Below are 25,470 nucleotides of genomic sequence, written 5' to 3'. Positions count from 1 at the left end.
GTATATGGGAGGCTTCCTGCAGCATTGGGAGTGAATATCTGGGCAAGCTGAAGCAAAGCCAGTTCCTTCCAAGCTTTATTTTTCAGGCTTCTAATCCCTAGGCTCTTTGTCTTTTTGGAAAGTTATTTATTTCTTTGAGACTCTGAAGAAAGCCATGGGTTCCAGTTCAGAAGAAAGTGAATGTACACACCACAGCATAAATTTGTACTTGTGCTTTATAGGACACTCAGCCCCAGAGATCTGTCCATGTCCAGATGGGAGCCCTGCTCTAACTGGCTCCTTCAATGACCTCAAAACCTGCTCTGTTTCCCTATGTGCCAATCTTCTGAGTCAGAGATAATTTGCTAATTATAAGTCACTTCCTATTTTAGAAATCCTCATGACTTATGGTCAAATGCTAATGTTCATCATGCTGATTGATGAATCGTAATTTCTAATGCCGGGTGTGAGATGGCAGATAAAATGGAGACAAGAGGAGGTTCACTCTGAGAGTTTGATTCCTCTGGGCCAGCATTCATATGGCTCATCCAGGATGGAATGCAGTAGGAAACACACAGCACCACCTGCGAATGATTCTTGCCTCAAGGAACCAGAATCTAGTAAGAAGTACAAAAGAACAAGTTAAATGACACCACAAGAAAGCAACCAGCCAATCCAGAATGTGGGATACTGTATGAAACAGATGACCCCATTGCTCTAACAAATGAATGGCATGAAAAATTAAAAGAGAATATTCCAGAAAAAAAAAAAAGAGCCTTGTCTGGGTATGTGGCTCATGCCTGTAATCCCAGCACTTTGGGAGGCTGAGGCAGGGAGATTACCTGAGGTCAGAAGTTCGAGACCAGCCTGGCCAACATGGTGAAACCCCATCTCTACTAAAAATACAAAAATTAGCCAGGCATGCTGGCACATGCCTGTAGTCCCAGCTGCTTGGGAGGTTGAGGCACGAGAATTGCTTGAATCCAGGTGGCAGAGACCTCAGAGAGCCAAGATCATGCTACTACACTCCAGTCTGGGCGATGGAGCAAGACTCTGTCTCAGTGGCTGGCAAGAAGCCAAATAGGAAGAGCTCTGGTCTGCAGCTCCCAGCGAGATCAGTGCAGAAGGTGGGTGATTTCTGCATTTCCAACTGAGGTAACCAGTTCATCTCACTGGGACTGGTTAGACAGTGGGTGCAGCCCCATGGAGGGTGGGGTGTCACCTCACCCAGGAAGTGCAAGGGGTTGGGGAACTTCCTAGCCAAAGGAAGCTGTGAAGGACTGTGCCATGAGGAAGGGTGCACTCTGGCCCAGATACTACACTTTTCTATGGTCTTCGCAACCCACAGACCAGGAGATTCCCTTGGGTGCCTATACCACCAGGGCCCTGGGCATGAAACTGGGCGGCCATTTGGGCAGACACTGAGCTAGCTGCAGGAGTTTTTTTTTTGTTTTGTTTTGTTTTTAATACTCCAGTGGTGCCTGGAATGCCAGTGAAACAGAACCATTTGCTCCCCTGGAAAGGGGGATGAAGCCAAGGAATCAAGTGGTCTAGCTCAGCGGATCCCAATACCATGGAGCTCAGCAAGCTAAGATCCACTGGTTTGAAATTTTCATTGCTAGCCCAGCAGTCTGAAGTCAACCTGGGATGCTCGAGCTTGGTGGGGGGAGAGATGTCTGCCATTACTGAGGCTTGAGTAGGCAGTTTTCCCCTCACGGTGTAAACAAAGCCACCAGGAAGTTCAAACTGGGTGGAACACACTACAGCTCAGCAAAGCCACTATAGCCAGACTGCCTCTCTAGATTCCTCCTCTCTGGGCAAGGCATCTCTGAAAGAAAGGCAGCAGCCCCAGTCAGGGGCTTATAGATAAAACTCCCATTTCCCTGGGACAGAACACCTGGGGGAAGGGGCGGCTATGGGCACAGCTACAGTAGACTTAAACGTTCCTGCCTGCAGGCTCTGAAGACAGCAGCAGATCTCACAGCACAGCATTTGAGCTCTGCTAAGAGACAGACTGCCTCCTCAAGTGGGTCCCTGATCCCCATGCCTCCTGACTGGGAGACACCTCCCAGCAGGGGTTGACAGACACCCAATACAGGAGAACTTTGGCTGGCATCTGGTGGGTGCCTCTCTGGGATGAAGCTTCCAGAGGAAGGAACAGGCAGCAATCTTTGCTGTTCCACAGCCTTTGCTGGTGATGCCCAGGCAAACAGAGTTGGCAGTGGACCTCCAGCAAACTCCAGCAGACCTGCAGCAGAGGGTCCTGACTGTTAGAAGGAAAACTAGCAAACTGAAGGAATAGCATCAATATCAACTAAAAGGACATCCACACAAAAACCCCATCCAAAGGTCACCAACATCAAAGGGGAAAGATAGATAAATCCATGAAGATGAGGAAAAATCAGCACAAAAAGTTTGAAAATTCCAAAAACCAGAACACCTCTTCTCCTCCAAAGGATCACAAGTCCTTGTCAGCAAGAGAACAAAACTGGATGGAGAATGAGTTTGATGAATTGACATAAGTAGGCTTCAGAAGGTGGGTAATAAACTGCTCCGAGCTAAAGGAGCATGTTCTAACCCAAAGCAAGGAAGCTAAGATGCTTGAAACAAGGCTAGAGAAATTGCTAACTAGAATAACCAGTTTAGAAAGGAACCTAAATGATCTGATGGAGCTGAAAAACACAGCATGAGAACTTTGTGAAGCATCCACGAGTATCAATAGCTGAATCAATCAAATAGAAGAAAGGATATCAGAGATTGAAGATTAGCTTAAGGAAATAAAGCGTGAAGATAAGATTAGAGAAAAAAGAATGAAATGGAGTGAACAAAACCTCCAAGGAATATGGGACTATGTGAATAGACCAAACCAACGTTTGAATGGTGTACCTGAAAGTGATGGGGAGAATGGAACCAAGTTGGAAAACACTCTTCAGGATGTTATCCAGGAGAATTTCCCCAAGCTAGCAAGACAGGCCAACACTGAAATTTAGGAAATTCAGAGAACACCACAAAGATACTCCTCGAGAAGAGCAACCACAAGACACGTAATCTTCAGATTCACCAAGGTTGAAATGAAGGAAAAAATGTTAAGGGCAGCCAGAGAGAAAGGTCAGGTTACCTACAAAAATAAGCCCATCAGACTAACAGTGGATCTCTCTGAAGAAACCCTACAAGCCAGAAGAGAGTGGGGGCCAATATTCAACATTCTTAAAGAAAAGTATTTTCAACCCAGAATTTCATATGCAGCCAAACTAAGCTTCATAAGCAAAGGAGAAATAAAATCCTTTACAGACAAGCAAATGCTGAGAGATTTTGTCACCACCAGGCCTGCCTTATAAGAGCTCCTGAAGGAAGCACTAAATATAGAAAGCAAAAACCAGGACCAGCCAATGCAAAAACATACCAAATTGTAAAGTCCATCAACACTATCAAGAAACTGCATCAACTAACAGGCAAAATAACCAACTAGGATCATAACGACAGGATCAAATTCACACATAACAATAGTAACATTAAATGTAAATGGGCTAAATGCTCCAATTAAAAGACACAGACTGGCAAATTGGATAAAGGGTCAAGACCCATTGGTGTGCTGGATTCAGGAGACCCATCTCACATGCAAAGGCACACGTAGGCTCAAAATAAAGGGATGGAGGAAGATTTACCAAGCAAATGGAAAGCAAAACAAAACAAAACAAAACAAAACAAAAAAAAGAAGGGCATTACACAATGGTAAGGGGATTAATGAAACAAGAGCTTGCTACCCTAAATATATATGTACCCAATACAGGAGCACCCAGATTCATAAAGCAAGTTCTTAGAGATCTACAAAGAGACTTGGACTCCTCCACAATAATAGTGGGAGACTTTAACACCCCACTGTCAATATTAGACAGATCAATGAGACAGAAAATTAACAAGGATATTCAAAACTTGAACTCAGCTCTGCACCAAGCAGACCTAATAGACATCTACAGAACTCTCCACCCCAAATCAACAGAATATACACTCTTCTCATAACCACATTGCACTTATTCTAAAATTGACCACATAATTTGAAGTAAAACACTCCTCAGCAAGTGCAAAAGAACAGAAATCATAGCAAACAGTCTCTCAGACAACAGTGCAATCAAATTAGAACTTAGGATTAAGAAACTCACTCACAACCACACAACTATATGGAAATTGAACAACCTGCTACTGAGTGACTACTTGGTAAATAACAAAATTAAGGTAGAAACAAATAAGTTCTTTGAAACCCATGAGAACAAAGACACAATGTACCAGAATCTCTAGGACACAGCTAAAGCAGTGTTTAGAGGGAAATTTACAGCACTAAATGCTCACAGGAGAAAGCAGGAAAGACCTAAAATTGACACCCTAACATCACAATTAAAAGAGCTAGAGAAGCAAGAGCAAACAAATTCAAAAGCTAGCAGAAGACAAGAAATAACTAAGATTAGAAGAGAACTGAAGGAAATAGAGACACGAGAAACCCTTCAAAAAATCGATAAATCCAGGAGCTAATTTTTGAAAAGATTAACAAAATAGATAGACTGCTAGCCAGACTGATAAAGAAGAAAAGAGAGAAGAATCAAATAGACACAATAAAACATGATAAAGGGGATATCACCACAGATCCCACAGAAATACAAACTACCATCAGAGAATACTATAAACACCTCTACCCAAATAAACTTGGAAATCTAGAATAAATGGGTAAATTCTTGGACACATACACCCACCCAAGACTAAACCAGGAACAATTGGAATCCCTGAATAGACCAATAACAAGTTCTGAAATTGAGGCAGTAATTAATAGCCTACCAACCAAAAAAAGCCCAGGACCAGGCAGATTCACCGCTGAATTCTACCGAAGGTATGACGAGGAGCAGGTACCATTCCTTCTGAAACTATTCCAAACAATAGAAAAACAGGGACTTCTTCCTAACTTATTTTAAGGCCAGCATCATCCTGATACCAAAACCTGGCAGAGACACAACGAAAAAAGAAAATTTCAGGCCAATATCCCTGATGAACATCGATGTGAAAACCCTCCAGAAAATACTGGCAAACTGAATCCAGCAGCACATCGAAAAGCTTATCCACCATGATCAAGTTGGCTTCATCCCTGGAATGCAAGGCTGGTTCAACATATGCAAATCAATAAATGTAATCCACCACATAAACAGAACCAAAGACAAAAACAACATGATTATCTCAATAGTTGCAGAAAAGTCCTTCAGTAAAATTCAAACATCCCTTCATGCTAAAAACTCTCAATAAACTAGGTATTGATGGAACATATCTCAAAATAATAAGAGCTATTTATAACAAATCCACAGCCAATATCATACTGAATAGGCAAAAGCTGGAAGCATTTCCTTTGAAAACCGGCAGAAGACAAGGATGCCCTCTGTCACCACTCCTTTTCACCATAGTATTGGAAGTTCTGGCCAGGGCAAACAAGCAAGAGAAAGAAATAAAGAGTATTCAAATGGGAAGAGAAGAAGTCAAATTGTCTCTGTTTGCAGATGACATGACTGTATATTTAGAAAACCCCATCTTCTTAGCCCCAAATCTCCTTAAGCTGATAAGCAACTTCAGCAAAGTCCCAGGATACAAAATCAATGTGTAAAAATCACAAGCATTCCTATACACTAATAATAGACAAACAGAGAGCCAAATCATAAGTGAACTCCTATTCACAGTTGCTATAAAGAGAATAAAATACCTAGGAATACAACTTACAAGGGATGTGAAGGACCTCTTCAAGGAGAACTACAAACCACTGCTCAAGGAAATCAGAGAGGACACAAACAAATGGAAAAACATTTCATGCTCATGGATAGAAAGAATCAATATTGTGAAAATGGCCATACTACCCAAAGTAATTTATAGATTCAGTGCTATCCCCTACCATAGAAGAAAGTCAACTACCATTGACTTTCTTCACAGAATTAGAAAAAACTACTTTAAATTTCACATGGAACCAAAAACGAGCCCATATAGCCAAGATAATCCTAAGCAAAAAGAGAAAAGCTGGAGTCATCATGCTACCTGACTTCAAACTGTACTACAAGGCTACAGTAACCAAAACAGCATGGTACTGGTACCAAAACAGATATATAGACCAATGGAGCAGAACAGAGGTCTCAGAAATAACACCGCACATCTACAACCATCTGATCTTTGACAAACCTGACAAAAACAAGCAATGGGGAAAGGATTCCCTATTTAATAAATGGTGCTGGTAAAACTGACATCCATATGCTGAAGCTGAACCCCTTCCTTACACCTTATACAAAAATTAACTCAAGATGGATTAAAGACTTAACTGTAAGACCTAAAACCATAAAAACCCTAGAAGAAAACCTAGGCAATACCATTGAGGACATAGGCATGGGCAAAGACTTTGTGAATAAAACACCAAAAGCAATGGCAACAAAAGCCAAAATTCGCAAGTGGGATCTAACTAAATTAAAGTTTCTGCACAGCAAAAGAAACTACCATCAGAGTGAACAGGCAACCTACAGAATGGGAGAAAATTTTTGCAATCTACTCATCTGACAAGGGGCTAATATCCAGAATCTACAAGGAACTTAAATTTACAAGAAAAAAACAACCCCATCAAAAAGTGGGCAAAGGATATGAACAGACATTTCTCAAAAGAAGACATTTATGCGGCCAACAAACATATGAGAAAGAGCTCATCATCACTGGTCACTAGAGAAATGCAAATCAAAACCATAATGAGATACCACGTCATGCCAGTTACAATGGCGATCATTCAAATGTCAGGAAACGCCGGGCACGGTGGTTCACGCTTGTATTCCCAGCACTTTGGGAGGCCCAGGCTGGTGGATCACAAGCTCAAGAGTTCGAGATCAGCCGGCCAATATGGTGAAACCCCGTCTCTACTAAAAATACAAAAGTTAGCCAGGCGTGGTGGCGGGTGCCTGTAGTGCCAGCTACTCGGGAGGCTGAAGCAGGAGAATTGCCTGAACCCTGGAAGGTGGAGGTTGCAGTGAGCTGAGATCACACCACTGCCTTCCAGCCTGGGTGACAGAGTGAGACTCCGTCTCAAAAAAACCAAAAAACAAACAAACAAAAAACAGGAAACAACACATGCTGGAGAGGATGTGGAGAAATAGGAACACTTTTACACTGTTGGTGAGAGTGTAAATTAGTTCAATCATTGTGGAAGACAGTGTGGTGATTCCTCAAGGATCTAGAACCAGAAATACGACTTGACCCAGTAATCCCATTACTGGGTATATACACAAAGGATTATAAATCATTCTACTATAAAGACACATGCACACGTATGACGTATGTTTATTGCAGCACTATTCACAATAGCAAAGGCTTGGAACCAACCCAAATGCCCATCAATGATAGACTGGATAAAGAAAATGTGGCACATACATACCATAGAATACTATGTAGCCATAAAAAAGATGAGTTCATGTCCTTTCCAAAGACATGGACGAAGCTGGAAACCATCATTCTCAGCAAACTAACACAGGAACAGAAAACCAAACACTGCATGTTCTCACTTATAAGTGGAAGTTGAACAATGAGAATACATGGACACAGGGAGGGGAACATCACACACTGGGGCCTATTGGGGCTTGAGAGGTAGAAGAGGGATAGCATTAGGAGAAATACCTAATGTAGATGACAGGTTGATGGGTGCAGCAAACCACCATGGCACGTGTATACCTATGTAACAAACCTGCACGTTCTACACATGTATCCCAGAACTTAAAGTATAATAAAAAAAAATTTAAAAAAGACTCTGCCTCAAAAATGAATACATAAATAAACAAATAAACAAGAGCCATATAACTCATTGCAGCCTTAAGCAGTCCTCCCACTTCAGCCTCCTGAGTAACTGGAACTAAGGTGCCTGTTCACTCTTACTGCTATCTAATAATCCATTGTATGAATATACATCACAATGTATTTCTCTTTTCTCCTGTTAATGAACATTTGGATCATTTGAAGTTTGGAGCTGTTATGAATATTGCTGAGATGAACATTTTACTACCATTTTTTGGTGAACATATGTATGTATTTCTGTTTTATGGGTGTATAGCTAGGAGTAGAGTGTATACCACTGAGTGTATACCTAGGATTGGAATTTTTGGATCATAAGGTATGTATATGTCCTAATAAATATTGCCAAACATTTAAAAAAGAAAAAAAAAAGAGCCTTAATAAACGAAAGCAATAAGACTTTGTCTTGTATGGTAGATAAACTGAGAAATTAGAATACATACTTGGAATTTGGATATTAAAGAAGAAAATAATTTAGCTGGCTCTGATAATGGTGGTTATGTTAAAAGGACATATTCTGATGAATGGGAGATGCACACTGAAATATTTATGGGTATGAAGACACAATATCTGGGATTTGCTTTCAAGGAGTCCAGGAAAAACAAAAAAGAGGATGTGATAGATGAAACAAATTGGGCAGAATGTTGGTAATTATTGAAACTGGAGAATGGCTATAGAGTGGCTCTTTATAGTACTTGTCACTTTCTTATTAAAGTTTTCTACTTTAAAAGTTAAAAAGTTAAAAAAATGATTATAAATATATTTTTAAAGTGTGATTCTAAAATCTGACTGATCATCCGAATCACCTGAGGAGCTTAAAAAAATAGATTCTGGGAGCTGCACAGTCCTGCAGAATCAGTTGTCTGTGAGTCCATTTGTACTGGATGGGAGGTGGGGATGAAGACTTGCGCATGGAGGAATGTGTTATTTTTTAATTTCCTAGTTCTGGCAGCCAGCACAGCCATGTTGCCTCCTCTGCTTTGTCTGACCCAGAAGATCTTACATCAGTCTTCCTTCCTCCCTGCCTTCTTCTCTCTTTCCTGTCTTCCCTCTTTCCTGTCTTCCCTCCTCCTCCTCCCTGTTGTTTTCTCTTTCTTCACTTTATGAAAGTTTAGGGCAGGAAACTTAGAAGGGCCACAGGGTCCTAGCATCCCTTTCCTCTTCCCATCAGAGGAAAAGTGTCCTCATTGTCAAGCAGGGCCTTGTGCTTGAGGACCGGGCCTGGACTTCATACAGTTTTTATTTATGAAAAGCTGCCTTGCTACCATGGATGAGAGATGTGTGCATTGCTCAGGTGCGCCTCAAAATAAAGCTGCTTAGGAAGCACAGTCTTAATATCCGAGCCTTTCTTTTTCTTTCAGCATTCATCAATGGAAAACATCACAATCTGTTCTTAAATAATTTATTTTTTAATGTTGACTCTTGTGAAAAGTTACATTTATTTAGAAATACTTGAAGAAATCCAACAAAGAATAGGTGACTTTCTATTAGGGACAATTAAATGTGCAAATTTCAAATACTTTTTATAATAAGTATAAATAATTCAATTTTTTCACATTAAGAATGGAGATAATGATCAACACAAAATATTAAGGTATCAACTTTAAGAGAATTAGATGAAAACACTGAAGTTTATTTGATATCTTTGGAAAGAAATTATAAAGATTTGTCTGGGAAAAAACTTAGGGAGCTCTAAGGGGAAAGCGTGTCTAATACTATGAGTAAAGGCTGTGTAGAGTTATAGATCACATATATTTTCAGGTCATAAGCACAGACCCCCAAAATGACAGCCTTTATCTCAGGGGAAAATGCATTTCCCCTCCTTTTTTTTTTTTTTTTTTTTTTTCCTAGAGCAAATATGACAGCAACCACAAAGCACACAGAGAAACTGTAAGCTAGCAACAGAAAGAGATTTCCTCATACTCATGGTTACTGGCTTTTGCTGTCCCAATACCAGGGTACCATGGGATGCAAGGGACTTCCCAGCCCCCCAGGACACAGTGTTAACACAGAAAATAAAACCATCACAAAAGGCCATATCTTTCCCTGTGACCATCCCCAATCTCATCCCTGCTCCTTCCCTATCTCATCTCCAAGGAGGTAGGACACTCAGAGGCATTAACAGAACACAGAGGATGGTTTTTTACTACATAGCTGGAGTTTCATAAGGAGAAGCAGGAAACTTTGATGAATATATATACCTTGGATGCAATTCCTTTTTTCCCGGGGAGGCAAGCAAAGTGTACCAAAGAGGCCAATTTACCCGCTGTGGTCAGGAACTTGCCCACAACCTGACTCAAAGCAAATATGTTCTCTCAAGAGGACACTGCAGCGTTTTCCCCAGAGCTGAAGAAATATCTTCACTTAAATAATCTCGAAGTTTGTAATAAAATAAATAAAGTGAATTACACACACAGGACTAGAGCTCCCTTTAAAAAGGCAGCTGGTTGAGTTTAGCAAGCAGTGTATATACAAGCTCATGCCCCAACAACAACCAGAAAACAGGTTATTATTATGTAGCCTTCCTATTATACTTCTAGGGCAGCATTTCAATATAATTTAAAAAAAAAATCCCTCATACATAATGTAAGGGTATACTATACATGTACACACTTTTACTCCTCAGTTCAAGGTCACTTCTTTAGAAGTAAAGACAGTAATAACCCAAAGAGTTACACGTCTTCCCACTAAAATATTCTTTTAAAAGGTGCATATTGTAAAGAGCAGCTTGTTTTTCTGTCAACGTGAACATGTTCAGTCTCAGCAGCCTCAGAATCACAGTTCATGGATGGTTCTGCATTTCTGCTGGGTCCTCAGGAAAGCACCCGGGCAGGTAGGGAAAAACCATGAACTACAAACACTCTCTGAATACGTCCATTTTCCCTGAGCTTCCTTGAGCTTCTTGCAGAGGGCCTCGCTGCCGTGAGGATCTGGCTTCACATCTCTGAGAGATGCTAGGGGAGGGGAGGTGGAATGGCTCTGGCTTCTCCAACCCACCCAACTGCGTGTCTTTTCCCTTCTCAGCCAAGATGATGAAGCAGTCCTGATGGGCAGGGTGCAGGTGCCTCGGCCAGTCCCCGCACACCTTCCAAGTCCAAAGAAGTTCCTGGCCTCTTGCTTGGTAGGAGAGGAGGAACCTTGGGCTGAATCTGACATCATCCCTTGCCAGTCACAAGCTTTGCTTTCTAAGGCCACCTGGGAACACTCCCTGGTTACCAAACCTGAGCATCGTGGGCACCACAAAGAGCTTATCTTTCCTCTCCTGCTCAGACACCCTTGAGCCCACTGTTGCAGTGGCAGCTGAGGGTTCAGAGGATAGCACCATGATGACTGACAGCTCGAGGCCCCACTTCTTGCAGGAGGTGACCTGCCTGTTTCCGGTTAGCCATACATCTGCTTGAACTGAAAGCACTCGTTGCAGTAGCCGTTGCACTTGGCATTGCCAAAGTGATCACAGGCGGGGGCCCGGCAGCGCTGCTTGGGGGGGTCTTCGGGGGCAGGCTCACCCCGGTGGGCCCCGGGGCCCATCCTCTGGTTGGGATGCTGGCACTCCATGCAGAGCTCCTCGCTGCGGCAGGCCAGGATGTTCTTGCAGGAGGCCCGGGCGCACTTGGGCCTTGAGGTGCTCTGTGTGGTTCGAGGCACATCTCTGCGCTGGCTCGATCTCTGAGTGGAAAGAACAGACAGATCATTAAAAAGTCAGGAAACTATTGCTCACATTTCTTATGGACAGCACAATGAAATCTCATTGGATAGTGTGGAGTCTACAAAGAGCTTTACCTGCCTGAGCAAGGGAACAGGAGAGCACCGCAGTCTATGAGCCAGAGCTCTTGAAGGATGTTTCCTTCCAATCTCAAGGAAAGCTGACTTGGCCCCCAGGGAGGCTGAGGAAAACCATCAAGCCTAAGTTGGCCTGCAAACTTTTTCTGGCTCTCTTCTGTTGGGACCAATAACCACTGTTCTTTGATAGCTTCTCTACCATTATGTGAACAACAGGCGACACACCTGTATCTGTCAAAGCTGGCTTTTCTGATGTACCATTAAGCGCAGACCCCTGGGAAGCTCTGTCTGTTCGCTCCTTGTGATAAACGATTATTTAAGAAGGGCTGCTTTTTAGATGTCTGTGCTTCTCTTACAAATCAAAGAAGCCTCTGATCACTGTCTGGCTTTCTGGGGGCTTGAAGAAGTTTTATGCAATGGCTGTGTTTCTTTGTTTTTAAAATAAATTCGAAAGTATTCTTGGAGCATGAAAATCGGTGGTAGCATTTTGGACCTGGGGAGCCACAGTGACATGGACATTCCCCTTCAGGTTCTGAACTAATCCTTTATCATGAGGGGACAGAACCTGGCAGAGGCGAAAGCCTGCTTGTCACTGTCGGAAGCCAACGCTCCAGCAAAAAGCACCGGACACACAGGAGGGAGGGAAAACTCCTCAAAATGTCTCACCAGTTGCTCTTCTGTCCTTTTGGCCTCATGAAATCTCTGATTCTGAGCTTCAATGAAACACTTCTGGCAGTATCCTTCAAACATGGTGCTTCCAAGGGTGCCGCACTCCCTCCCCAGGCACGGAATGGTGTTCTGGAACCTGGAGGCTGTGGGACTGGCTTTCCCTGAGGCAGCGACCAAATCTACACAAGAGTGGATGCTAGTTAGTACCACATAGGGGTCACCCCACAGATACAGAGATGCTGACATTAGAGAAATAAATGGGTTCCAAATACAGATTAGGCCAGCCTTAAATATATAGAAATATATATATGTACATATTTAAGTATATAAATTCAGCAAAAGAAATAATAACAACACTATTATGGAAACATCTTTGGCTTTACCAATCTCTCATTTTGAACTTGAAGCACTGATTGGTCACAGGAACAGGGCAAAGAGCAGGCATTACCTGGTCACCCTTCTTTCAAATGAGAGATTTCCAAAACCACATCTGTTCCCTTACAGTGTCAATAGAGACTTCCTTCTCTCCAGTTACTACTCTTCAGATTTTAAGATTGTTCTATTATATCTAAGTTGCAAAAGAAATCTAGTTTAAGACTGTCTTAGATACGCCAGACCTGAACGGTCTAGTAAAAGCAAATCCCATGAGCTCTGTCTACAGGGCACTCTGGTTTTTGGAAAGTGATATTAGGAGCTGCTACAACCACGCAGTGCCTTTTGCCTCCATGGGCAGCTGGCAGGGCCACCGTGGCTGTCCCATGCACAAGCCAGTAGAAAAGCACAGTAGGTCCTGACCACACTGCCTGACTGCCCACGCGGGATTTTTTTCCTTAAAGGTCAGGAACAAAACCTCTTCTGGACAGTAGCTGCTATGTTAGGAAGTCAACCATTTCACTCACGTTTGTTTTCTCTGTACTCGATGAAACACAGTGTGCAAAAGCCCTTGTTTTCTGGAGTCCCAAAATACACGCAGCCAGCTTTTCTGCACTTGCTGGTCCCCGTCCTGTCCCCCGGAGTCCGTGCAGCTTGAGACAGGCAGCCAGCGGGGGCGTCATTTCCAGCTCTGTGGCAAGAATGCGGGGAGGGGCTCCGGACGAGCTGTGAGGGATCTGACTTGGAACGCTGGTGACAGGAGGGAGGGAGGCTGGTGCTGAGGCTGGAGGAGGCCTCTGCTGTAGTCCTTTTGAAGCAAGTACTGCAGATCCCATTAAATGTCCTGGTGACATCCTGGAGGCAGGCTTGGCACTTCCCGGGATCCAAGTGCCTTGTGTGGTCTGCGGCGTGGCTGGCGTGAAGTTGCCGGGCGTTGTGGCAACGTTCACAAAATCCGTTGTGCTGCACATTCAGTGTGAAGGGGCAGCCGGGGCTCCTGCACTTCATGGCAGTGGTCTCACTGAACAGAAAAGGGCTGGGTGCTGTCGGTGGAGCAGAATGAGGCCCCCCAGCGGGCTCCTCGGGGTTCCACGCCAAGGGCTCATAGGCTTCTCCCCGAGAGGCTCCCAGCGCCATGCCAGGGAGCCCCTCGGGGCCTGGCTTGGAGTTCAGCTTTGGGAGTTTGTTTTGATTCTTTTGCCGCCTCTCTGAGCACTCATGGCATAAAGGCTGGGTGTTCACAGACATGAAGAAGGGGCAGTTGGGCGTTTCACATTTTACATCCATGAGAGAAAGCTGGGGCAGGGAAGATTCCATGGGATTCTGGGCATGCATCTCTCTCCTCCCCTGTTCGCTGTTTTCCTGCCATTTCTTGTACTCATGCTGAACAAGCTCAAAGTAATCATCTACCAGATTGATTTCTTTTGGTAAGTTAGCTTCATCCAACCTGAAGACCAAAAGGAAAAAATATGTATGAGACTACACAAAATCACACACAAGATTTTACATCATTAGCCTACAGAACAAAGTTTTAGAATATGGATTATGGCAAGAATTGCAGAACCATTAACTGAAATGCAGGCCTGTGATGAAGAGCTCACACTTTTCATGTAACATGATCTGACACATTTCCTAACACGTTCTAGAGTCAAGAATGATGTCAGTTAGTTTGCTAAGACTTCCTTATTTTTAATATCACAGTTTCATTTAATCAATCTTGGTCCATCCAAAAATTATAGATAGTTTTAAAACAAGGGCTAAAAAAAAAAAAAAAAAAAAAAATCAGCTGACTCTTTAATTTCTCAGAGATCAAGTTTTGAGTAAAACATCACTCAGGCCATTCATTTGGGACTAGTCTACTTTATAGCACAAACTACTTTGGAACCTCAGGTTGGGTATTTTGCTATTACTAACTTTAAACTTGTGTCTGGTGTCCACCAGCATTAGCAGCCATGAGTAACTAAGATGCAGGCACACTCAAAGGCACTTGTCTATTTACTGTTGACTCTGTAATTTGCTAATCTCCACGTTGAGAGACAGATTCTCTTACGGCCTCCTTGTCATCTCTTGTGCATCTCAAGTGCTCAGAAACAGGCATCTCTTTAACATAAAGCCAACGTTTAAAGACCAGATACCTGCACAATGGGCATTCTGGGGCTTTCCTCCCATTCCATGTGGCAGAATCATGAGCTGCAACAGGAACAATTCTACAGCCCCAGCTATGTCTGATGTGCCTGTTCTTACCAAGAAGCCAAGAGAGAAAGCTTTTTGTTTCCAAGTGTTTTCACTTGCTAGTCTTTTTAATACGTATCAGAGTAATTAAAATACAAAAACAAAAAACAACAACTATCCTTGATGTAAATGCACTTTGAAAACCCATAATTCTGCAATTCTGACTTTTGGGATCCAGATATCTAGGAAACTCAATATGGATAAAGGACTTATTTTGATTTGAAACCCAAGTTAGTACAGCCTTACAGAATCCTCTCTAACCATGCACAAGGCTCTGAATTTGTTTCCCACTGGCAGAAACTGGCCACAAATCACTCTACTGTTGAGCTTCAGGGTGGCAGCAACTCAGGTGGCTGAGGTTAAAGACAGTTACAGATGACACAGGAGAGAGCTGAACATAAACTGCTTACTTTGCGGCATTGATGAGATGAGTTGTGCCATGGTCCCAGCCTTGGACAGGGATTTCTATCACCATTAAGTACTCTTTTAAGAGCTTCTCCTTCATCTCATTTTCAGGATCTGTCAAAAAGTGAACTTTTAAGTCTTCAAATCTTCCTCGGTCTCTGTTAACAAGTGGAACAGCTCGGATTTCTGAGGGAAAAAAAATAACACATAAGTAAAATCGTATTCTACTAAACAAGGCCATAGGTAAGTAGATCTCGTTTTGAAAGTGTGTAAAATACATAATTTACAGAATAGAAAACTATTCTCAGCCACAGTTAAACCCAAAAGGGAAAACAAAATATGCTACAATCTCATATAAAAATGCACTGTTTTCAGGAAACTCAGAGAATATTAACCAGCCTGGAGGGGGTGGATCTTATTGGTTGAAGTCCCAGGCTTTAGAATCAGACTGACCTGAGTTTGAATCCTGGCTTTTGTCAAGTTGTGTGACATTAGGCAGGTCAGTTGACCTCTCTAAGCTTTAACTGTCTAATCTGTAAAATAAGGCTACTAAGGCCTACATCTCACAAGAATGCTAAGAGGATAAAAATGCAATAAAATAGTATATCCAAAGCACAGTGCTTATTCCACATGAAGCTATTAAAATAACAGCTAACAGGCCAGGCACAGTGGCTCATGCCTGTAACTTTGAGAGGCCAAAGCGGGAGACTGCTTGTCTCCAAGGGGTTGAGGCTGCAATGAGCCATGATTGTGCCACCGTACTCCAGCTTGGACAACAGAGGGATACCCTGTTTCAAAAAGAAATAAAAAAGCTAACCTGACAGGCATTTACTTGCTTCATAACAGGCACTGTGTGCCTTAATTTATCATGTATGAAAGTACTTTCCAAGTCATATTCAAAAAGATATGAGGGTATTATAAGTTACTGCTATTGCATTACTCTTACTAACCAAGCAAGTCACAGAACAATGTATTTAAATAAAAATAATATACTTAAATAAGATTGTTTCAATAAGAAGCAAAAAAACCCTTGATGTTTCAGTGTCTAGTTACAAATCTGAATTAATGCAGTTTTCTCACCAGGCCCACTGTCCTTCAGGGTCACCAAGGGTACAAAATGATGGCTGTCATAGCCGAGAACAATGGGGTATCTGTAGCATTCCTGGGCAGGCCAATGGAGAGGCAAGTAAATTCCACCCACTTTCAAAGGGGCAAAATTGGAACCTGATTCCAAACTTCTTAGCATTTTGTCTGTTCAAAGAAAGAGAAAGAAAAATGAGGCCCTTAGGTGACTTTCATCAAATTCCATTTCACTCTGTTACCTGAACTTTGGCAGTGTGGTTTTCTCGACGAGCCAAGCCATAAAGCTGAAAGCATTTAAGTACAGATATGTGATCTATAGGCATCTCACCTGAAATGACAATGATTGGCCTTCTGAGGATGTTGCAAAGGACAAATATGTGTATTTCTTCCAGTGAGTTGTACTGAAGTCCACTTCGGGCCATGGGTGTGTCTGTGGAAGCCATTTTGATAAGGTTGTCCCATTCATCATTCCAGTTCTAAGGGGAGGGGGGTGAAAGAAAGGAAAAAAAAAGCTTGAATATACCCTGTACTCCCTGTACTAAAAAGTCATTCTGACATCACTCTAGAATTATTCATTTATATAACTCAGCTTATTTTTCCCCTTTCATGAAACCATCATTCAAATGATCACCCTTTTTTCCCCATTTCCATTTTCTTCCTTTACTTTTTTCCACTACAAGGCAAACTCAAAAGTTGGGGAGGACGGGACAGCACCTGCTTTAAAAAAAAATCCCTGATGAGGTATCACATTGCAGCCCCTTATCCAAATGTTCACAAAAATTCCAAACTTGTGACTGAGGATAGTGAGGCACGTGTCTTAATCTTATTGGCTAGCTCAGCAAAGCTAAGGGCAATCAAACCGAAAAACAACAAAACACCAGTGTAAAAGGCCATGATCAAAAGACTTGCTGCTACAGGGAACAGATGCACAGCTGGGAATCTGCTAACCAAAAACAGGGCAAAAGCCTTGGGTGAGTCCCACTGGAGGTTTCTGGTGTTTTCCATTGAGTATGCTTTGCTTAGACAAATTCATATGACCTAGTCCATCAGATGCTACCAGAGGGCAGGGACTCGTCCAGGGGTACCCTATGCCCACCATGGAGCTCTTCAGTAGATAATTAGGGGGAAAAACATACCCGAGTATCATAGCAAAGCCCCGTTTCAACAAATTCCTGAGATTTGAGAGACTCCAGTTGCCAGCGGAATTTAAAGTTGCGTGTGTCTGTTTCCTTGAGCGTGCTGAACAGCGCCTTCCTCAGTACCAGGTCTGTGTCCTGAACGCCCCACATGTACTGAGAAGTGGCATGCATGAGGCAATTGCCATCACCTGAGGACAGAAAGGAAAAGAGAAGGAGTCAAGTTATCTGCATGGAAGGCCCAGCAAAGGTTTCAGAATAAACCAGCCCTACTGCTATTCTAGTGGACTGAATGGTTTAATTTGGTTTAATTTCCTAGTCAAGGGCAAACCGATATTTCATAAGATGATGACAGCTTTAAGGAAAAAACAGTTCTTTTTATTCTTCTTTTTAATGAATGACACCAACTGCAAAGGAGCCAGGGGACCTTGGTTCTAGCTTAACTCTGCTCCTACCTAGTTCAGGTGACCTGGGGGAAATTCCTTGAGCTCTCTGGGCATTTTTCCTGTTTGTGAAATGAGGGCAGTGAATGACGGTCTCTAAAGCCCCATTCCTTCCTACCATCCCCTGATCTGCCAGTGAAGGCACTGGCATGGTTGCTCTCTAATTCTAAGGAAGCGCACACAAGGCTGCACGCACAAACCAGGAAGCAGGCATGGCTTGCTAGACAGGGATGGTCTGGCTGTGACTCAATGGCAAATGACTTGACCATTCCACTTTAGCCTTTGGGCCCTGGGAGTTTCCTCTCCTGGTGTGTAAAGTGGTGTTGACAACACTGAATTACCTATGGCCTGCTAGTCCGGCTCTCAAAAATGCCTTATGCAAACCTGCTTGTTAGTAACTGTAAAGTACAAAAGTTAAAAAGCACCTGAGTGTCTAAATTTGAAAATAATTCAGTGTTTAGCGCTGACATTTTGAGAAAAAAACAAAAAACAAAAAAACAAGTTTAATTGTATGCCATTAATTTGTGACATTTCCAGTTTAAAACTCACAATTCAATGGGTGCATTTTTTTTCAACCCCCAAACAATAAATCTTTTGGGGGAATGTTTAAAACAAAAAACGTTAACTCCTTAATCACCTTTGGCAAGTGCAAAATAATTTTTATAAAGAAAAGTTAAACTGTTTCTTATATTACTCTATAAGTAGGGCAATAAAGTTATTTGAAATTTTATCAAATTGTAATTATAGTCAAACTGTAAAGAAACCAAAAAACCTCAAATATATATCCACAGCCAGTATTCCTTCAATTTATACATTTAGAAAAACTAGCTAAGTATTCAAACAAATGAACAAAAAAGATCACCCAAGCCTTGTGTCTTGGCAGACGTGTAGCAATGATTGCATTCTGTTGAAATTTCCCCTTTGCAAAATCTAGAGCAAAGATAAGGCTTTTTTTCTTCTTGTGCTTACTTTCAGTTCTTTATTGAGATGCACCAGTATAAAATTCCCTAAGTAACATCTGGAATTCCCCAGTGCTAAGTTATTTGACTAGCAATTGAGCAACAGCTATTGTACTTTTTGTTCTGGTGTGTAGACATTTAAACTGCGAAGTGCACCCTGGACTTTCCAAGTGGGTGTGGTCAGGGTGAGCTGGAATAGGGCTACTCATTATACAAGTGAAATCGCTGCAGCCAATAGACGCTGGAATTTTTCACATGAAGTTTCAATTTTATGCCACCTACTCCCTTCCTCATTCACCACAGTCTCATATCCTCAAATGCAAACTTGTGAATCACCCCCTCCCCAAACAGATATTGCCTTTGAAGAACCCTCCTATCAAGGGAAGGATTAATTTTTTTTAAAAGGTGCTAATCAAAATCAAATTTAAAAAGTCATTTGTTTTCCTCCCTCCCTAAATATCTTTTCTTCCTTTTTTAGAATCTTAAGGAGTTTTCTTGAAAGTGAAGAAACAAAAGGATTCTGAGTCTAAAAATGATTTCCCAGAAAATGTTACGCAAATACACCTGCTTTTGTAGTTTTATTTCTAGTGTGGCTCCTTGTTGATTTAAATGACATGTTTGCAAAATAAGTGTTTCCTATTTATATTCCTTTTTTTTTTTTCTAGTGGAAATAGAGCATTTCCTTTCTTAAGGAAATAAAGCAAAAAGTCAGTTAATTCTCTTTATAAGGTTTTCCCCTTTCTACCACATTTTTAATTCAGCAGAATCTTTGTTTCTAACTCCCCCAGAGTTGACTCCATCTCTTTTTGGTAACAAATGGGACAGGATTAAAACCACAAATTGTCAGGCACATAAACCCTGTGATGATGACTTCACATAATTACCTACCTCTATGTATCACTTAATTTAATGCCAAGAACAATGCAGACAGTAGCTATCCCCAGTTTTCTTTCTATGTATGTTTCTAAGAATCAGTGTTTCATAAACCTAGGCAAGATGTTGGGGTAATGTACAAGAGTCCCCAGAATCAAAATTTAAAAACCCACGTCCACTAATCACTCTAAGTTACCCAAGTCAAAAAAAGCCAAAGTTAATGTACCAATGAAGTTAATTAAGTTAGTGTTCTTATCGTAATCATTGTCAACAAGGATTTTCTTCCCTTGGACATATTATTTCTATTAGGATGGTTTGGGACTGTCACAGATATAAGGACCTGAGATTCCTGCTCTTATGTAGACTATGAGCATTTAATTGATCTTGTACAGTCTACTTGCTTATTGTCATAATTATCCACATCCATAGAGTAGAATTTTGTGCCTGCATGGAACAGTATGCTCTGACATTCCTGTTGATGCACATATTCTTACCCAAGGGAAATGATTAAAAAACAAAACAGTAAAGCTTGGAATAGGAAATAGCTACTAGTGGTAAAGGCCATTGGCAGAACAGCACAGACAGGAAGGAATTCAGTGACTAAGAACCCCTAAAAATAATGAAGGTAAAGTCTAAAATTCCTGCTAAAAATTTCAGCTATCTATTTCACCTTGCAGGGCATAGGCAATAGAACCTAGGTCAGAGAGGAGGAGGAGACAAAAGAAGTTCTTCATGTCTTCAACAGCCATTCACTGGTTAACCCATAAAATGCTACCAATTCAAGAAGTGTAAGAACATCACAAGCATTTTCTAATGACAGTGGGAAACAAATGTACTACCAGTTTTCACACCATGCTTTCCTTTTGAACTTAAAGGCTTTTAACATTTCCATTACGGGCCAGTGAAGGGTATTTTACAGATGATTAAACATTTGCAAGAATGAGAAACAAATTGCCTAATCGGGGTATGGTGTTTACAAATGCATTCTCCAAGCCTCAATGTGCTCTGCAATATACGCAATCAGAAAATATCCTTAATAAATAGATTCACAAAACAAGTCTGCTATTATCACATGCCCCGAATAGAGATTCTATACTAAGGTCTCAATACTAAATCTCAAGACTGATTTGAGCTTGGGCTTGTGCTATTAAAGCTTGAATGGGGACCCAGCAGACGGGAGCTATCACCCAGGCAAAAGAAGCACAACAAATCAAGTGTTACCGTTCGTTTTCAGCGCCACAAGCTTCCTGACTTCTCGACACCAGTTGAGTTTCTTCTGGCTTTCCAGGGAAGCCTGGATGTTTTTGTCGATGAGGGCTTTGTGGATGATCTCCCGAAACTGAGGACAAAACTGGCAAGTTCTGAACATTTCCAGTGTGTATCGGTGCATGGTTTTAAAATGATGAATGATCCCATTAGTAGGTTTAAAAATATCTTCTGGAGTTCTCTCCCGTATCTTCACAGCTTTCCGCATATTGCTCAAATACAAAGCCTGAGGAAGGACTTGTTCAGCCATTGTGCTCTCCAACACCTGAAAAGGAAAGGAAAAAAAGCCATTCCATTAGCCTAACTTTAATACGACTCCTATATAGCTGCCTGCAGGAAACCCCAGTGTTTGATCTTGTCATTACCCTGATCTGTAGGCAAAAGATCTTAGCACCTCTACTCCCGGGATACTAGCTGGCCCCAGAGATTAACTCACACTGGACTGTTTTAAGTTACATCACTTTAAAAGATTAGCCTAAATAGGAGAAGGAAGGCAGAGAGTGGGTACTGAGGAGGAGGGGAATAACCCGTGTTTTCAGTAACTTTTGTCAGGGAGCCAACCCTGTCTGTCAGCAACAGGTACTGCTCCTCAAAACCAACTTAAGCTCCCGTTTCATTCTGAGGCCACGCTGAACAGCGCTGGATTTGGGGAGTACCGGATGCCAGTTAAGGGCTCAACATAGCCCTGACAAGTCTGTAGCTCCTCCCCTCAGACCACCACCAGGCAATCCTACTCTTGGGCCAAATCTTGAGTTGTCACTCCCTCCCTATGCTGGAAGGACAGTAAAATACTTTATGAAAAATCTTGCAATTTTATGCTGTCACTTAGGCTGCTGGCTGGTGTTTCCTCTTTATCCCCAAAGAGAAGTATTTATAAAGTATGTATTCATAAAGTTTATTCTAATGTTTATAAAGAGTTAAAACCGAATGTTTTCTAATCAATAAAAAAGGCCATTTCCACCAAGATACTTTGTAATTTTAAGAGCAGTCAGCATTCCTACAGAACCTCCCAATCGGACTTCATATCAGAATAAGAAACAGACTAACAATAGGCTAGGCATGGTGGCTCACGCCTTTAATCCTGGCACTTTGGGAGGTCTAGGTGGGAGGATCACTTGAGCTCATGAATTTGAGATTAGGCTGGGCAACATAGTGAGACCTAGGTCTCTACGAAAACAAAAAATGAAAAACCACAAAATAATAATAGAACAATAAATTCTATACTTCTAAGAACAGATATTGGAGCTCAATCATTTTAACTCAACTGCCAATGAAATTTTATCATCACCCTCCAGGTACCAACACAGGGGCATGTCTGCCTGGCTTTTCACCCTGAAATCTTTAAGCATAATCCACTAGTAGAAGGAATGAAAGTCTAGAAGCAGACGAGGAAAGAAGTTTCCACCAGGAAGCCACTCTGGCAAATGAAGGAGGAAAGGCGGCAAAGACCAGCATCTACAACACACGCCAACAGTGCAGGATGATGCAAATTAACATGATGTGGGATCTCTCCAGTATGGAACAGTATAAAAAGCCAGCTCTGATTCACTAGCCCTTAGTAGGGTGTCTGGTCACACTTCCTAATTTCCAAGAAGATGAAGAAGTTTTCAGAGCACAAAGACATTCCCTAGGAAATTTCGCAGTGATTGTTAATTCCATTCCTGCAGCATCCTATTTGCCAGGGCAACTCTCCAGTTAATAAAAATGTTAAACCTATGGAAGAGGGAGGAGAAGAAATCTAGATTTTAGGGTAGCTACTCCTGCGTGGGTCTAGACTCTCTTAACACCATTAATAAGGTGGTCTAAATTCTTGTGGCCCACTCAAAGGGGAGAGGTTGGACTAGATGACCCATGGTTTCTCCTGAGGAGTTTTCTGGTGATAGTTTTAGATTAGGATTCTTAATCTGATTGCTGGGAAAGGCATAGTGGGAGTCATTCTCTGGATCAGATGGTGCTCTCTTTTGATATCAGACGTCCTCTACAGGTGGAATTGGGCAAAACCATAGCAGGACAAAAATAACACATACACCTTTCCTTTGTGGCACAGCAAAAGTCTCTCTCACGATATCATCCATCCATCCATCCATCCATCCACCCACCCACCCACCCATCCACCCAACAAGCACTACCTGACCACTACTGAAGGCCAATCACCATGCTTGATGATGGGACTAAAAGTCAAAGATGACCTTATTCCCTTCCTTGAAATCACACTACCAACTTAGTCTGCAGCTAAGGCAATGGAGTTACAGGTACTGCTCAGATCCCACAGCCATTCAGGGGCGAAGTTTTGCCTAGGAGCCAGGTCTTTCAATACCTGCCCCTTGCAATCCCACAACACCAAACCTGTGGCTACAGTGCCTGCCACAATCAGATGGAAAGAGATGGGCAATAGGAAGATTTTAAACAAATGAGGTGTTATCTCTTTTTGCTTGTCTGACCCTTTCTTCTCTTCTGAATCTAAAGATTTTTCACCAAAGATCTAAAATAGTGAGAGCTGTAAACCATAGGCAAGACATGCAAATGTCAATATTGGATACCCCAGTGTGATCTCATTGGTAGGTTTAGCCTTGCACAGCCTGTAAAACTGCCTCCTTAGAAATCAAAACCCACTGTCCAGGTTTCCAGTTCTTGGATCTCTCTACACTTAAGATTAAAGAATAAATGTTTCAGATACATTATAAAGTGGCAAACAATGCAATATTACCCTTAACTTTTTTTTTTTCCTTAACATTTGTTACCTCACTGTCTTATTTAAAGGTAATTTCTCAACTTTTATCACTAGGATTCTACAGAACTTCTCCATTGCTCAAACTCTTCTCCCCCTTGTTTTATTTTTCCACTCTGGGCAGATATTTTTGTCTGCGTTGTGGAAATTGATGAATTATTTATCAACAAATACCTCATCCAAATTTAGGGATGTGCCTATCAAAAATAGTACTAAGAATTGAAAAAAAAAAAAAAAATCAAAGCAGCACCTTAAACAATGAGAATGAGGCATTCATTGGCTGCTCAATAATCCAGTACATTAAGGTTGCGGGTCCAGAAGCCCCTTTAATTAACAATGGTTCCGCCAAAATGCTGCCCTGAGACACTTGACCAGACTGGCTTTCCAAGGCAAGAAGATCTGAGGCGAGGAGAACTGAAAACAAAGAGGGTTCAAAAAGAGTTAAGCTCCTTCCTTACTTAATGCCACTGCTTTCCTGAGAGGCCAGGTGGCAGGATGTGGGACGACTCCGGCTGACAAAGACAGTCTAACCGTGGGGTAGGGGCTGGAGCAGGCGCCAGCGACCCACGTCTACATGCATACTTCTCTTACACTGCTGCAGCTGGAAAAGCTAGACCCCGCGCCAGGACCCCAGCCCTGTGCACGGACCCCTGAGCGTCTGGGAAGCTGTCTCTGGGACTGAAGCCCCCCACCTCCGCCGGGCTGGCGGCCACTGCGGTATCCTACTCCCCGTCGGGCTGGCCCTGCACAATTTGGGAAAAAGCCGCAGCGTTTCTGCAAGGTCTACGTGGCCAGGAGCATGCAACGCTTGGCTCCCAAAAAGACACGAAAGGAGCAAAGCATCAACGACCACCCGATCAGAGGGCCGGAGGGGCGCCTCTTCACCAGTCAGCTGCAGCTTAAGTTCCGTGCATTATCCGAAAGGAACAGCTGGCTGGAGGTATCCAGGGCTGTCACTCCAACCTCTGGAGCGGTGACCTCAACTCCCAGCACTTCAAAACCCAGACAGAAACAAACGTCCAACAAACTCCCACTCCAGGAGCGCTGCAAAACCAACGCCAGGTAGACGGTGCCAGCCCGGGGGTCGCTGCCCAACATGCACCCGCAGCCCTTGGCTGCGGTGAGCCCGAGGCAGACGGCACTGGGAGGCGCAGTGGTTACCTCTCCGGGCCCCGCGATCCTTTCGCAAAGTCCCAAGTCCGGGTCAAAGCAGGAGCGCCCAGCAGGCGGAGGTCTGGGCCGGGACCGGGCGGAGGCTACGCTCCATGGACGCCCGGGGTCGGGCTAGCTCGCTGGCAGGGTCGGCCGGGGGTGTGATCTCTCTTGGCGGCCGCTATCGCCGCTCCGCCCCCGCGGGCTCCAAGCTCGCTTGGCCCGCCACGAAGACTGCAGACTGCGCAGTCTGCTTTTCCCCGTTTCAGTTGTATGCGGGTCTTAGGCCGGGGATTTCCACGGTACTTTCCAAAGTCACGTGACTCTCTGGGTAGGGCTGCGAATTGCGTCCCGCCGGCCGCCAGAGGGCGCAGGGGGCGAGGGGCTTTCGCGGCCTCCGCCCGACCCGGCCTCCGGGCCCCGACCCGCCCCCTTTCCCTGCCCCGCCCCGCTGCCTCGCCCCGCCCAGTCCCCGGGGGCGCAGGGAGAAACTCCCTCGCCCCGCCCCGGGGTGTCCCCGCGTGAGTCACCTGGGCATTTCGGAAGCTGGG

The 25,470-nt window shown here is 43.0% G+C and overlaps 1 protein-coding gene across 4 annotated transcripts; it reads right to left on the bottom strand.

Moving 5' to 3' along the window:
- Positions 1-9,209: 9,209 nt before the first annotated feature.
- TNFAIP3 (TNF alpha induced protein 3) lies at positions 9,210-25,221 on the bottom strand. 4 transcript variants are annotated; one of them, XM_008006879.3, is made up of 9 exons: positions 24,929-25,221; positions 20,995-21,304; positions 17,499-17,689; positions 16,691-16,838; positions 16,360-16,530; positions 15,285-15,465; positions 13,170-14,089; positions 12,268-12,449; positions 9,210-11,487 (listed from the first exon to the last, which is right to left on the bottom strand). In XM_008006879.3, exons 2-9 carry the CDS (start codon positions 21,287-21,289, stop codon positions 11,203-11,205), a joined length of 2,373 nt encoding a protein of 790 aa, XP_008005070.3. In that variant the 5' UTR covers positions 21,290-21,304; positions 24,929-25,221; the 3' UTR covers positions 9,210-11,202. The 4 variants fall into 4 exon arrangements, with proteins under 4 accessions (XP_008005070.3, XP_072878626.1, XP_072878628.1 ...); XM_073022525.1 differs by lacking the exon at positions 24,929-25,221 and adding an exon at positions 24,018-24,617; XM_073022527.1 differs by lacking the exon at positions 24,929-25,221 and adding an exon at positions 21,583-23,106.
- Between the last annotated feature and the right edge of the window lie 249 nt (positions 25,222-25,470).

This window comes from Chlorocebus sabaeus, chromosome 13 (genome assembly GCF_047675955.1).
Source record: "Chlorocebus sabaeus isolate Y175 chromosome 13, mChlSab1.0.hap1, whole genome shotgun sequence".
Taxonomy (NCBI): Eukaryota; Metazoa; Chordata; class Mammalia; order Primates; family Cercopithecidae; genus Chlorocebus; species Chlorocebus sabaeus.
This window is presented reverse-complemented; position numbering and strand designations above follow the sequence as displayed.